The sequence below is a fragment of the Vicia villosa genome, unplaced genomic scaffold (genome assembly GCF_029867415.1).
Source record: "Vicia villosa cultivar HV-30 ecotype Madison, WI unplaced genomic scaffold, Vvil1.0 ctg.000163F_1_1, whole genome shotgun sequence".
In the NCBI taxonomy this organism is placed as follows: Eukaryota; Viridiplantae; Streptophyta; class Magnoliopsida; order Fabales; family Fabaceae; genus Vicia; species Vicia villosa.
Window position 1 is genome coordinate 871,578 of NW_026705046.1, and position 13,356 is coordinate 884,933.

The window sequence follows — 13,356 nt, forward strand, 5'->3', positions numbered from 1 at the left end:
GACCAATCATACTAATTTTCTTCAAATATGATAATGTTGTATTTTATTTTGTTAATCCCACAAACAAAGAAATCTGAATAGCATTTAAATACAAGCCATTGCAAATTGAATAAGCCATTGCATATTGAATAAGCCAAACTAGTAAACACAGCACACACTGTCAAAGATTATTGTTTTAGTGACACAGTCTCTATGGTCTTGCATAGCTCCTCCAGTTTCTTCAATCTCATTTTTTCACTCTCACTCAGCAGCTATTAATAAAATCATAAATAGAAAACATGCAAAGAAATACAATATTATTAACATTGTAATTGGAAACATTGACATAACACAAGTGTTGAGTACTATACCTCAGTTAATGTTGCTACCAAATTAGTCTTCTCTTTGTTCTTTTCATTGAAAGCTTCCAAGGTTTCTTTATACTCTTTCTCCTATTAAGTAAAGTTTAAAAGTTAGTTTTCATTATTATTGTCATATATGAACAAAGGAGTTCGTGTGTTCAGATGAATCATACCTTTTTCTGGTAGTTCTGTCCAAGTTGCTTTAAATCTTTGTTAGCCAAATCGATCCTTTTCCGTATCATTGCAACTTCCTTCTTCATAGGATCTTCCATCACTTCAAGCTCCTAGTAGATTATTAATGGAAAAAAAAAATAACATTAATGATTAGCATAGAAGTAACAGTAATAAAATTTGCAGACTTCATGTGTGCCAAATGCCTCGTCTCTTCCTCGGTGCGTCCAATCTTTGTCACGCAATCAAATTTGGTAACTGCGCGAATAGTTGCATATGTTTTTTCTTAAATATGGAACTTACTTCCCAAATGCATGCCAAGCGCCTCGTCTCTTCCTCGGCGCGTCCAAGTTGAAGTTCAACTCTCTCTTTCACCTCCATCTTTCTCCTCTCAATCTCTTCTTCCTTAGCTTGAAATGTGGAAATGGCCAGTTTTGAAATATCCTCATCTTCACCCTCTTCTGTTGAAAACCTCCCACTGCTTCCAATACTTCCAAGGTTCTTCATTTTCTGCATTTTGCCTCTCTTTCTGAAAATCAAACACATTAGTTTCTTCAAGACTTACTCCTACTTTTATCTTATGTTTATGTCAGTTAGCATATAGCCTTGTTTGTTTTGCTTTCACTTCAATATTCTTCCTATCCATCACAACAACTGGTTTTAAATTCTCTTGACTTGTAAAAACAGTAAAGAGAGTTTTAGCCTTTATTATTATTATCTGTAATCTGTTATTGAATTCATAGTTAACACCTGCTTTAGCTTTATGATGAGGTTTTATATTGGTGGCCACTTGTTTTTGTCTTTAACCCTCTTAATTTCAGGAAAGAGACTTTAGAAACTAAAGTTAAGTCAGAAAATAATTTAATTATAGCCAGATTAAAGATGATTTGATATGGATTCTTTTAAATGATTAGTGTTAAGAAATATTTGAAACCTTAACTTTTTTGAGAAATAGGTTTGAAATAGAGAAAGTAATTAGAATATTTTTATTTGTGGAAAAGGCAGTTAGAATCTTATATTCAAAGTCAGATAATATGTATACCAACTTACATATATTCCTTCAAGCCAAAGATATGTGTTTGGGGAATCTCTACTATTGTGAATATTATCATGGATATCAATTAAGACAAATGAAAAATTGGAGAAGTGCTGGAGTGATCTGTCCTTGACCACTAGACAGGACTTAAGTTGTTAAAGTTCGCATAAAGAAAAATGTCCACACTCCAATAAAGTATGGAATGTACATTGGCCACCTCTTAAAAAGTATCTTGGGTTGATTTTAATATTTGGTATGAAACAATTTTGGGGATTGTTTTTTCCACCATAAATGGTGGAGACGCTTCCTAGGAAAAATTAAAAATGTTTTTATGAATTTTTTCGAACGCATCAATTTCACATCAAATGTATGTGTAAGTGAGTCATATCTCTCTCTTTTTGTTTGAAAATAGTCTAGAGATACACTTCTGTATTCACTCTATACGCTTCCCATGCATTCCTATCTGAGACACACTCATTTTATCATAAATGGATTCAAAAATGCATTTGTGTAGCACGTTACAAATATAAACTTACATATTCACCCTAGATAGTAAATTGATTTTTTTTTAAATACACCAATGTAATAGACGATGTATAATAACTATATTATCATTTTTTTTTTTATAAATTAAACCATACACTTAATACACAAGATAAAAATGTTATATATGAATGAATCAATCCATAATACAGTCAAAATTACAAAGTAACAAACTATAATAATAAGCATAATTCCTAATCCAAATACCTCACTATTGTGTATGTCGGACCTCCGTGTTCCTATGCTATCTCTCGTACTGCAGTGTCGTCTGTGCCTCAGTAAGAATGACATTTACAATGTCCTTACTAGGAGAGCCTTCCAGAAAGACTCCCCCGTCTATACCTGTTAGCGCAAGATCCATTATACGATGATACACATGCTACACATCAACATCATGATCTGCCTTAGTATGCTCCTCCTCCAGTATCTCCTGATGAGTTGACTTAGGTGTATCTCCCAGAGCATCTGGTGACATATAAGGATGTGACACTCTGTAATTCCACTAGACATAGTCATATGCACAACTTCAAACGCAAGGAGCTACGGTAACTCATGCGGCATCCGGTACTAGATGATTAAGGAAATCATTATACATGACATCTACATCTTTGCAGACCATAGAAGAAGGAGCAGATTTAGATGGGTCTCTTGGAACAAATTGTATATACTCAAACTGGCGCATGACGCGCAGGGGCAGATGTGGATAACATCAAATGTGACCCACAAGTCAACCGTCAAGAGTAGAAGAATATGCCATTCAAGGGACGCGTTTGTCGATGATCTTCGTATGCATAGAAGTGTATATCATATGCAACTGTGCGATCAAGATACACTCTGAAGGGTTCGGTCGAATGATTCTCTTTGAGCGGGCTGAATGCACAAGCGTGAGGCATACTCTCAATGTAGGTATCAACATGTGACTGACCAAATATATGTGGAAAGGGCTGAAGGATCCATGTTTAAGAATGGTACACATGAGTTATTAGTAATGGCAAAGAACAAGTGTTATGAAAATAGTACAAAAAACAAATGATACAAATATATTATTGTCAACAGCGTGTAGCTAGTTGTCATCTGTTTGGTCTTCCACATACAACCTTCAACTAACTTGGTGTATATGAAGACCAAACAAGCGGCTCCCAATTGTACTCATGAATCTGGTCCAAGTCAGCGAAGTATTTGAGGTAAACCACATCCACGTAATAGGCACTCTTGTCCACAAAAATGGACATTCCAACCAAGTACAACAAGTATGTTATGAATGCGTATGCTCTATGCTGCATAACATGTTCATCATCACCATCGGCCTCCTCTTCCGCTATCACTTGTTGTGCATAAAACCTCTCCAAGAATCCAAACATAGCATGACACACTCAGATGTCTTCTATCTCCTTTAGAGCATCCCCTAGGCCAGCTCCCAAATATGTCACCATCATTATCTCTAGTGTCTCATCTCTGATAATCATGTCGTGGTCTAATAGTCTTCCCTTGATCGGAAAATGTAGCAGGCATTATACATCGTCCAGTGTCATGAACATCTCACCATGTAGAAGATGAAAAAGTGACGTCTCAGAATGCTATGAACGAACAGTGACAGTATACCATGGTTAATAGTAGAATAATTGGTCTTGCATATGTTTTGCAACCAAGATAGTTGCATCACATCGAGAAACCACTGCTCATGAGGCTGATGCAACTTCATAATCTTCTGACCATGGTTGATGCATTTTAAAGCATCACAGTTTGATAGAAAAATAAATTCTCTTCAGAAACTTCAAATATTATAACACATGTGTTTCAAAGAATAAATAGAGATAAATTTTACCTCTCCGTCCCCCACATGCCTGACAAAATGTTTGGGATATAGAGGCAGCATCGGTAAGTTGTACAAGCCTCCTCCAAACCCCTCAAGAATGACATTAACCTAGGGTGCCTCAACCTAAACCGGTTGGGCTTCGGGGGCATTAGGAAGTGACACCTGCCTCCTCCGGGAGTTCCAAGTTTTCCCTTTTTCTTGTTTTTTCTATTTTGTTCTCTTCTTCTCTCTTACTTCTTTCTATTCTTTCCTTTTTCTTCTTTTCTTTTACCAACAAATACACACACACACACACACACACACACACACACACACACACACACACACATATATATATATATATATATATATATATATATATATAATGGTAAGAAAGAGAGAAAAAAATATCTTAAATGGAGTTTTGTTCCTTAGTGATCAATTGATCATGTATCAATGTTATCAATTTCTTTTGCTAATTAGTAAGGAACCAATTTGAGTAAGAATTAATCTCTTTGAGTTCACTAATTACTCTATTAATCTCAACTGACAACAACTGACAATGAATAAAGTATTTAGGAACTCAGTTGGGACAAAGAACAAAACATTTAAGAGAATATGGAATATTATAGTTGAAGTAGGAAATGACTTACATTTTTCTAGCTCTGATGAATTTGAAGAAAATGATGCTTTGTTAAACTTTAGGGTTGGATTACTTGCCTTCTTAACTAAATTTTCTTAGTTCCCATCTCAACATAATCCTTCCCCTTTCAAGAAGCATCTGAGCAAAAAAATATTAATAAATTGAAGCTTATGTTTAGCATAAATGTTTAAGACAAAAAAATGTTATTCACCAAATGGATTAAGATACAAAGTGTTTCAAAAATGAAGAATTACATGGGTCGACCTATATTTATTGGTAAATTCAAAGTTCAAGATTTCAGCATTGTTATAAATTTTTGGGAGAAAATGAAATTTTGGAAGAAAAATTGCCTTATTTTTGTTGGGAGAGCTACTTTTATCAAGGCAGTTGTAGAAGCAATTCCTATGTATTTTACAATTTATTTTCTCCTACCTATAGTACTTATAAAATGGATAAAAGAATTATTTTCAATATTTTATGGACAAACCATTGTAAAACATAAGGGTGAATGTGGGTTGGGATTCAAAATTTTCAAAGACTTCAATAAGCCTATATTGGCTAAGTAAGGGTGGAGGATCCTAAACAATCCAAATCATATGATAGCTAAGGTGTTAAAGGCTAAGTATTTTCTAGGAGTTCTTTTGCAATCTAAAATGGGGGAGAAAACCTAATTATGTTTGGAGGAGTATTCATTATGCTAGTTAGTTTCTTTAACAGAGTTGATGTATAGAAAATCTCCAAGGAGATGATATTTTAAATGATTAATAAATTCCTAATCAGTGTGAACTTAAAATTTTAACACACTAAGTGTGTTTGGTTGAGGTAGATGAAGGGGGGGGGGGGGGGGAGGGGAGAGGAGGGGAAGAGAAATTTCTAATTAAATATATTTGGTTCAAATTTTAGGAGTGGAAGGGAGGGGAGGGGGTCAAAATCTCTCAAAACCACACTTTTTGCATCCTTCCAAATTGGGGGGATTTGGTGGGGAGGGGAAGGAATATGAGTTTTCATATTTAAAAATTTATTAAATTTGCTAAAATATTCTCAATTCAATTTAATTTTAGTATTTAAAATTATTTATTTTCTTCCATGTTATTGTTTTTCTTCAATGTGATTTTTCTCGATCGCATCCATCAACTTATTATAATTGTTCTCTACCTTCAAATTATTTTTCGATTTTTTGTACTTAATATAAATCATAATCATTGCATTTTTTTATGTTTATTTTTCATCTAATTTTGTTATTTATCCTATCATATTTTCTTTTATATCAACTTTTAAATCATTCATTTTTTATTTATTTTATTAAAATTTTTGAATCATTAATTTTAATAATAAGTTATTTTATATATTTGTTTTGTTAAATGATTCATCACAATTTAAAAACTGTTATCATCATATAATTTAATTTGTGTCGGAGAGTTATAATCTGAATCAAGTGTACTCAATTTTGTAACGTTGTGCGGTAAATTATAACTTTTTTAGTCACTTAATATTAGAAATTTTATTACCAAAAAATATGTATAATTTGTTCACATTTGAATATCGTATCACTTATATAAGATCATAAGGATAAAAATGTAAATTATTAATAAAACCTATCCCCTCCTCTCCTAAACCAAACATATTTTTAAATAAAATTCCTCCCCTCCCCTCTTTTGAACCAAACACTTATTGATTAAAAAAAATCCCTCACCTCCCCTCCCCTCCCATTCTCTTCCCTCCATTAAAATTTCTCTTCTCCCCTCTCCCTCATTTGAACCAAACAGACCATAACTCTTGGAAACAAGACATTATAGAGTTGGAGACCTTATTAATAAATAAAATAGTTTTTGGGGCCAAAAAATTTTGAACAATAATATTTGGTGGGCCAAAAATTTAAAGTTATTTAATAATAAAAGTATACCTGTTATTAAGGCAATTGATAGAGTTGTCCAAAGTGTGAAAAATTTCAATCTAGCTTAGCTTGATATCACAATAAATGCAATTGCTTTTAATAAGACTAATACCTTAAATTAAAGTGATGCAATAATTAAATAAGTTTAAAATTTTGATTTAAAATAGAAAGACCTTATTGATTGTTTATAAGAATATGGATATAAATGTGTTTCTATGCAAGAATTTCTCATAGAAGCAATGCAAATAAAAACATTGATACAAAATATTTACTCTTAGATAATAGTTATATCCATAACTATGCTTGGAAGGAGACAAGTTTTTTTGGAATCTTCATAATTTTCATGACGACGGCAACAAAAATCAGAAAAATTAGAACAAGAAGGGTGAAAAGAGTATTTAGGCAAACTATAACAAAAGAAAGTGCAACAATATAGAAGACATAAAATTAGGAAGTAGAATAAATAATCTATGCAAATTATGTGACACAACCCAGAACACAAATAGATAGGAAGGGTGTGCAAAATAGGGGAAAAGTTCTCACTAACTAAATTTGGAAAAATAAGTTTGCCTAAATGACATAGAAGATAGTAGCAATAAGACAAACAATCATATGGATACTAAAGCCTCAAACAATAACATCTTCCTCGGTAAGCCAGACAGTCTGAGCATACCTATAATAGAAAATAATACAAACATAAACGATAGTTAGATTTTGAAGAATAACACTATAAATCTAAACCTTGGATGGAATGAGGTCAAAAAGTAACTTGGCCTAGTAAAGTAAAAATATGTTTATTGTGTTAGTTCCATGGTTTTTGGGTTGACAACAATTTTGCTAAAACATGGTTCTTGACATATGTTGAGCAAGATATTGTAACATCTTGATTCTAGTGATACAACAAAGTTTGAGCTTATATTGAATACAAATGTTCTAACATATGTCATTATATTCTGAACCAGAACATCTGTACAAGCTGTTTAAAATCTTGACATATTTGATTTTATTTTGTGACATTTCCTTCAGATATATCTCAATAATATTCGCAAGTGAAGAAGACTTAATCTGGAACTATAGAATCAAATCAAGACATAATTAAAGTTTCTAAAATTGGTTGATTGAACAATTTAGAAAACTTGAAGATTTGTTCCATGATTAAAAAAGATCTCTCTGTAGATTTACTGCAACTCTCAACATGTGGATCAAGTAAAATTTGGAAAAAGGTTACAAAGCCCATGGACTGCTAAGAGGCTATTTAAAGATAACCCTAACCTAATGTATCAACTAACTAACACAATTGTAAAATTATGGGAAGTCTTGGTTCTTCAGTTTTGAGAGTCTCTCGTGTGTGTGCAAGGCACCTTTGTATCTTTTGATACTTGTGGTAGACGTTACGTTCTCACTCAGAAGCCTTTAAGTAACGAGTTGAGTGTTGTTCTCACTCTTTAAGCTTTTAAGTATAAAGTTGAGTATTGTTCTTGATTGAAGCTTTTAAGCAAAATCAAGTATTGTTCCTAGTTGAAGTTGTGAAGCAAGACTAAGTATTATGTTCTGAAAGAGTGATCTTATTTAATCACAAGTTTGTGATTTTTTTTATCATTAGGTTGTGACTTATTTTATAACAGTAACTTGGATTGGGATTGTTTGTTTATCACTACAGTGATTGGAGGTGAGATGTCAATTTCTCATATCTGGATGTTGATTTCTAGGTAGAAGTTGCATTGGGTAGGGATAAGGCGAGAAGTTGTAAACTGAGACTGTTTAGGCTTTGAACTAATACTGCTAATAGTAGATTTCCTTCTTGGCTTGGTATCCCCAAGATTATGTGTTGTTGAACTGAATTGGGTTAAAAATTCCTCTATGTTATTTACCATTCTGCAAATGTTTTCTGCATATCTTTCTGTTTGGTAAATATGTGTTTTGTTTGCAGATGATGTCAAGACATGTGTCCTGACATTGTTGTTTGAGTTGAGACATTGGTCTTAACTTATGATTTGTGTTGATTGCCATTTTGTGACTTACCCGTTTACAAAAGTTACAAGTGAATGCTATTATTCTGTATCAGGATCAAATGCCATAACATTTGTCTTGATGTCATGTTCTGGTGTTAGAACATCAATATTAACATGTGTTAACCATGTACCATAAAATTTCAATTGGCATCAGAGCAGGCCCCATGTGTATTTATTGGGTGAGCTTCTTGGAGATAATTTTTTGGTACTATATGTCTCTGGAAAAGCTAGAATGATAGCATTCTGGAATTCATTAGACAGTAGAATCTTGAGGGTTGTCAAGACTATACTTTTGAAGGTGTAATTAATGGATCTGATGAGCGCTGTTCAGACTGATCATCATAAATGTTGTAACCAAAGATACTTGAGAGATTCTCAAGTCCACTCATAAAAGCATATCCAAGTGTTTGGGAGAAAAGAGCATGACCTTTTATCTCCTACTCTGCAGGAGGTTATTACCAAATCTCTGATGAAGGGTTATTTTTAATGCTATTATACATTGTTATCAAGTTCTGGGTAAATAGAAGATCAAAGCCAGATGTTAAGAACATATATTTTATCATCAGCAAGATCCTTGATGATCAAGTAAAGTTGGTTCTAAAAATGTGTGAAGGCCTTAGACTTGCTTTGGCAGAATGCCCTTCCTTCCTCAAGAATCAACTGAAAGGGCCTTCTATCTCTAGATCTATTAGGGACTATGATCCTGATTTTCTACTTGTCTAGACAGGAAAGTGAGGTTATTTTGTGAAGATATAACTCATGATGAGTTAACTGAATGAAGTGAAGATATATGCAGGGGGAAAAATAAAAGGTAAGTGTTTCTCAACTACAAGCTGTAAAGAAAGATTGTCTGCACACTATCTTTAACCTGCAGGATGAGGTAACCTCTTTGAACTCCAAACTTGAAATCATGATCAAGTTTGTGAGAATGGTGAACAATTGGCTCCAGTATGTTGAAAGATTCTTCAAGATTAGAAGATGACTGGAAACCTAAAAGGGATATGGTTTGATTTTCAAAGCTTTAACAAACAAAGAAGATCTTATGTAACAAATATTCGCTTTCATTCAAAGGCAGAGCCGAGTCAATGATGTCAAACAAAATGCTTCAACATCATTCTAGACATCAAAATCCTCAAGCTAATGACATGGGCTTGAATTGGAATTGTTATTTATGTGGGATAAGATGAGCATGTCAGACCACTTTATCTTCAAGATGTATGTCTATCTCAAAGGTTGACCGAGCAAGGGATAAAACTCAAGGAAGGTATTTCCCTGAGAGTTTATTTTTCAAAAGAAGACAAATATATTTGTGACACTGGTTGTGCTAAAGAACTAATGACTAGTGTAACTCTCATAAGCCAACTGTGTGACGAAAGTATGAAGATAAGTTTCATTAAAGAAGATTGTCTAGTCACTAATAAGATGAAGACTGATAAGGGAGCTATGTTCGGAGAATGGATTTAATTTTTATTTCATTTTATGATGGCCACGTGATTCTCAATGTTGTAACGTTAATGTTAATGATTAATCTGAATCAAAATCATTAATGCTGACTACATTAATTAATTCAAATAGAGAAATCCCGTAATGACGTTTTTAACCCTAAAAAATGAGTAATCCATGGATTACTTTAGGATTAGGATGTAATTAGATGGCTTTTTTTACTTATTATAGTAGTTTAAAAAGGGATAACAAAGGCAAGAAGGATAAGTATAAATAAAGAGATAGTGAAGATCATGATGATGACCGTGTTAATATTTCTACTAGTAATGATCTTGTTATTCTACGTGATCATGAGTCTGTTAATCTTATATCAGACGAGAGAATATGGATAGTTAACAATGGTGCTACATTTCATGTTACACCAAGGAAGAGTTTCTTCACATCTTATACTTCTGGTGACTTTAGAGTGTTGAAGATGGGTAATGATGATGTATCTAATCTAATTGGTGTTAGTGATGTTTGCTTGCAAATCAACATGGGAATGCAATTTTTGCTTAGAGGTGTCAAACATGCTCCAGATGTCCGTTTTAGTTTGATCTCTATGCATATGCTTGATGATTGTGGTTATGACAATCACTTTGGTTCAGGAAAGTGGAAACTCAACAAAGGTAACTTGGTTGTGGCTAGTGTAACACCCCCTAAAATCCACAGAAATTATATTGCATAATCAAAGTAAAAATGCATATAAAAAAGGGTTTCACATGTATTTCAAAATACAACAAAGCAAAACAACATAAATGCATCGGGCCATGTTCATCACACACATTAGAATATCATGTTTCATATGCACATCACAGCGAAATAATAGAATGATACCAATAATGAAGTATCATAACATAAAGTCATGCATAGAAGCATTAGGCACTAAGGCCACATAATCTCATCATATCCAAATTATAAAAAGAGTATAAGAACTATCACTCAAAACATAAACAATAAACATGAGTCAAACGATCCCCGTGTTACATAACCAGAGCATGAACTCTCTACCTAACAATGTGATAAACAAAGGAATAGCTCCACAACTATATCCTTGCAAGCGAGCACCTCTACTCCTCAGTACTTGAGTGAGGTCGTACAAAACATCATTTCAACAAAAGGGTGAGAATTCATATCGTTATAGAAATATATAATAATATGCAATGTATAACAATATACCAGAAAAAATTCCACAAACTTCACATATACATGTATTCATCACTTTATAAATACACATCACATGTTTATACGTACGACATAACTCAATAGATTCAAGATAATCAAGTAAATCATTCACAATTATCACCAAAGTACCAATTCACATAATTAGAACATAAACGCACCAACACAATTCACATCGACACATGTGAATCCAATGCGGCTTAATGAAAATGCATGTGGTACCAATGTTATCCTTAGCGGACGCGTCCATCTCAAAGACAGATAACCACAAAAAATAAGTCCGTCCTCTAGGCTTCAAACCCATCTCCAAGGTTTGGGACAAGTCAGTAGCTTCCATGAAACTAACGAACATCGCCTCTTTCTCACCTGATAAATGAATGCATGTGCAAATATCGAAAATCATATGCCATTAAGACCATCTCCAAATCTTAATCATACAAGCATATATCCCACCATTCATCACATATGAATTCGCCTCACATTTGCACAAACATACACATATTCATGTTATCAATCACACATGAAAACACATTCATAACACTCACCAAATTAATACACCACAAATAACATGTAGCAAACAATGCTGAACAATGTTATTCTCAACCAATTGCAATTTATAACACACATAATCACTAAATTCAAGTACTATGTTTTTACAAAGAAGTGCCCTAAAAGTCATCCAAACATTTTCAGAAAATTCACCATAATTCATGATAAATCAATAGCGTACAAGATCTAGTTCAGTTTTCAAAATATAAAATTTTACAAAATAAGCCGTGCTAAGCCCGCCCTTGTGATTATGCAGAAAAATTCTGCTACGGACAGATTCTGTCCCACATAAATTTTTACTCCAAAATCCATTCAAACAAACAAAATTCAAGAAATAGAAGTGTTCTAACATGTATTTAACATATAGCAACAAGTATTAACATCAAAACATGTTTTAATCACCAATTTCATGGAATCTCAACACACCTAACATGTCAAAACCTAGAATAAAAATCCTAAATCCTAACATGCTACTACCCATTACTCATGCAACATATACCCCATAACAAGATGAAGACCCACCCTTACCTTAGTTAGAATTATTCCTCCTAGGGTTGCCTCCTTCTTCTTTTCTCTTATCTTCTCTCCTTTCTCCTATTTTCTTTCTAATTTCTAATTCTCTCTTTTCTCTTGTTTTTGTTAAACTCTTAACAACTTATTATCTTAAATGGGATTTACTAATTCTTAACTCCCACCTTTCTCATTTTAACACGCTATAAGGCCCAATTAATTATTTTACCATTCTCACACCAAATAACCCAAAACACATATATATATATCACATATATATCACAAAACACATAGTTTAATTAATTATCATATCACATAATAATCAATAAAACAATTAATTAATAAAATTACTAATAAATAAAAACAGGATGTTACAGCTAGAGGGGAGAAGCTCTCTAAAATGTATTAGACAAGAACTTTAATTGCTAGGGACATTGTTAATGCTATCGACATGGAAGCATCTTTGTGGCACCGAAGACTTAGTCATATTAGTGAAAAAGGGATGAACATTTTGGTCAAAAAGGATGTGTTTCCAGGATTAAAGAATACAGATTTGAAGAAGTGTTCTCATTGCATGGTTGGTAAACAAACTAGAGTATCTTTTAAGAGACATCTTCCCTCAAGGAAGTCAAAGTTGCTTCAATAGGTACATTATAATGTTTGTGTTCCATTAAAGGGAAAATCTTTTAGCGGTGCACTTTATTTTATTACCTTTATTGATGATTGTTCTAGGAAACTATGAGTTTATTCCTTAAAGATAAAAGACCAAATGTTGGAGAGGTTCAAAGAATTCTATGCTTTGGTAGAGAGACACACAAACAAGAAGCTAAAATGTGCTAGTTCTGATAATGATGGTGAGTATTATGGACTATTTGATGCCTACTGCAAGCAGCATGGTATTGCATATGAAAAGAATCCTCCTAAAACTCCTTAATTGAATGGTTTAGAAGAGAGGATGAATCGAACACTAATTGAGAGAGCAAGGTGTCTGCTTTTTGAATCTAAGTTGCTTAATCATTATTAGGGTGAGGTACTTTACATGGCGGTGCATTTTTTTAATCTCACTCATACTGTTTCTTTGAACAGTGAAGTTCCAGACAAGATTTGGGTTGGAAAGAATGTCAATTATTATCATTTGAGAGTCTATGGTTGTAAGACTTTTGTGCATATTCCAAAGGATGAAAGATCCAAGTTGGAT

General features: G+C 33.2%; 1 protein-coding gene across 1 annotated transcript; it reads right to left on the bottom strand.

The window, feature by feature from the left end:
* Positions 1-15: 15 nt before the first annotated feature.
* Positions 16-1,261, bottom strand: LOC131624850 (uncharacterized). Its single transcript, XM_058895772.1, has 4 exons — positions 816-1,261; positions 515-625; positions 351-431; positions 16-251 (listed from the first exon to the last, which is right to left on the bottom strand). The coding sequence occupies exons 1-4, from the start codon at positions 1,056-1,058 to the stop codon at positions 168-170; spliced, it is 519 nt and encodes a 172-aa protein (XP_058751755.1). The 5' UTR covers positions 1,059-1,261; the 3' UTR covers positions 16-167.
* Between the last annotated feature and the right edge of the window lie 12,095 nt (positions 1,262-13,356).

Bases quoted from the DNA above. Each gene is read 5' to 3' on its own strand.
- LOC131624850 (XM_058895772.1), bottom strand. From the start codon at position 1,058: ATGTGTTTGATTTTCAGAAAGAGAGGCAAAATGCAGAAAATGAAGAAC. The intron at 626-815 runs GTAAGTTCCATA...ATAATCTACTAG, and splicing joins GCTTGGCATGCATTTGGGAA to GAGCTTGAAGTGATGGAAGA. The intron at 252-350 runs GTATAGTACTCA...TTTTATTAATAG, and splicing joins TGGTAGCAACATTAACTGAG to CTGCTGAGTGAGAGTGAAAA.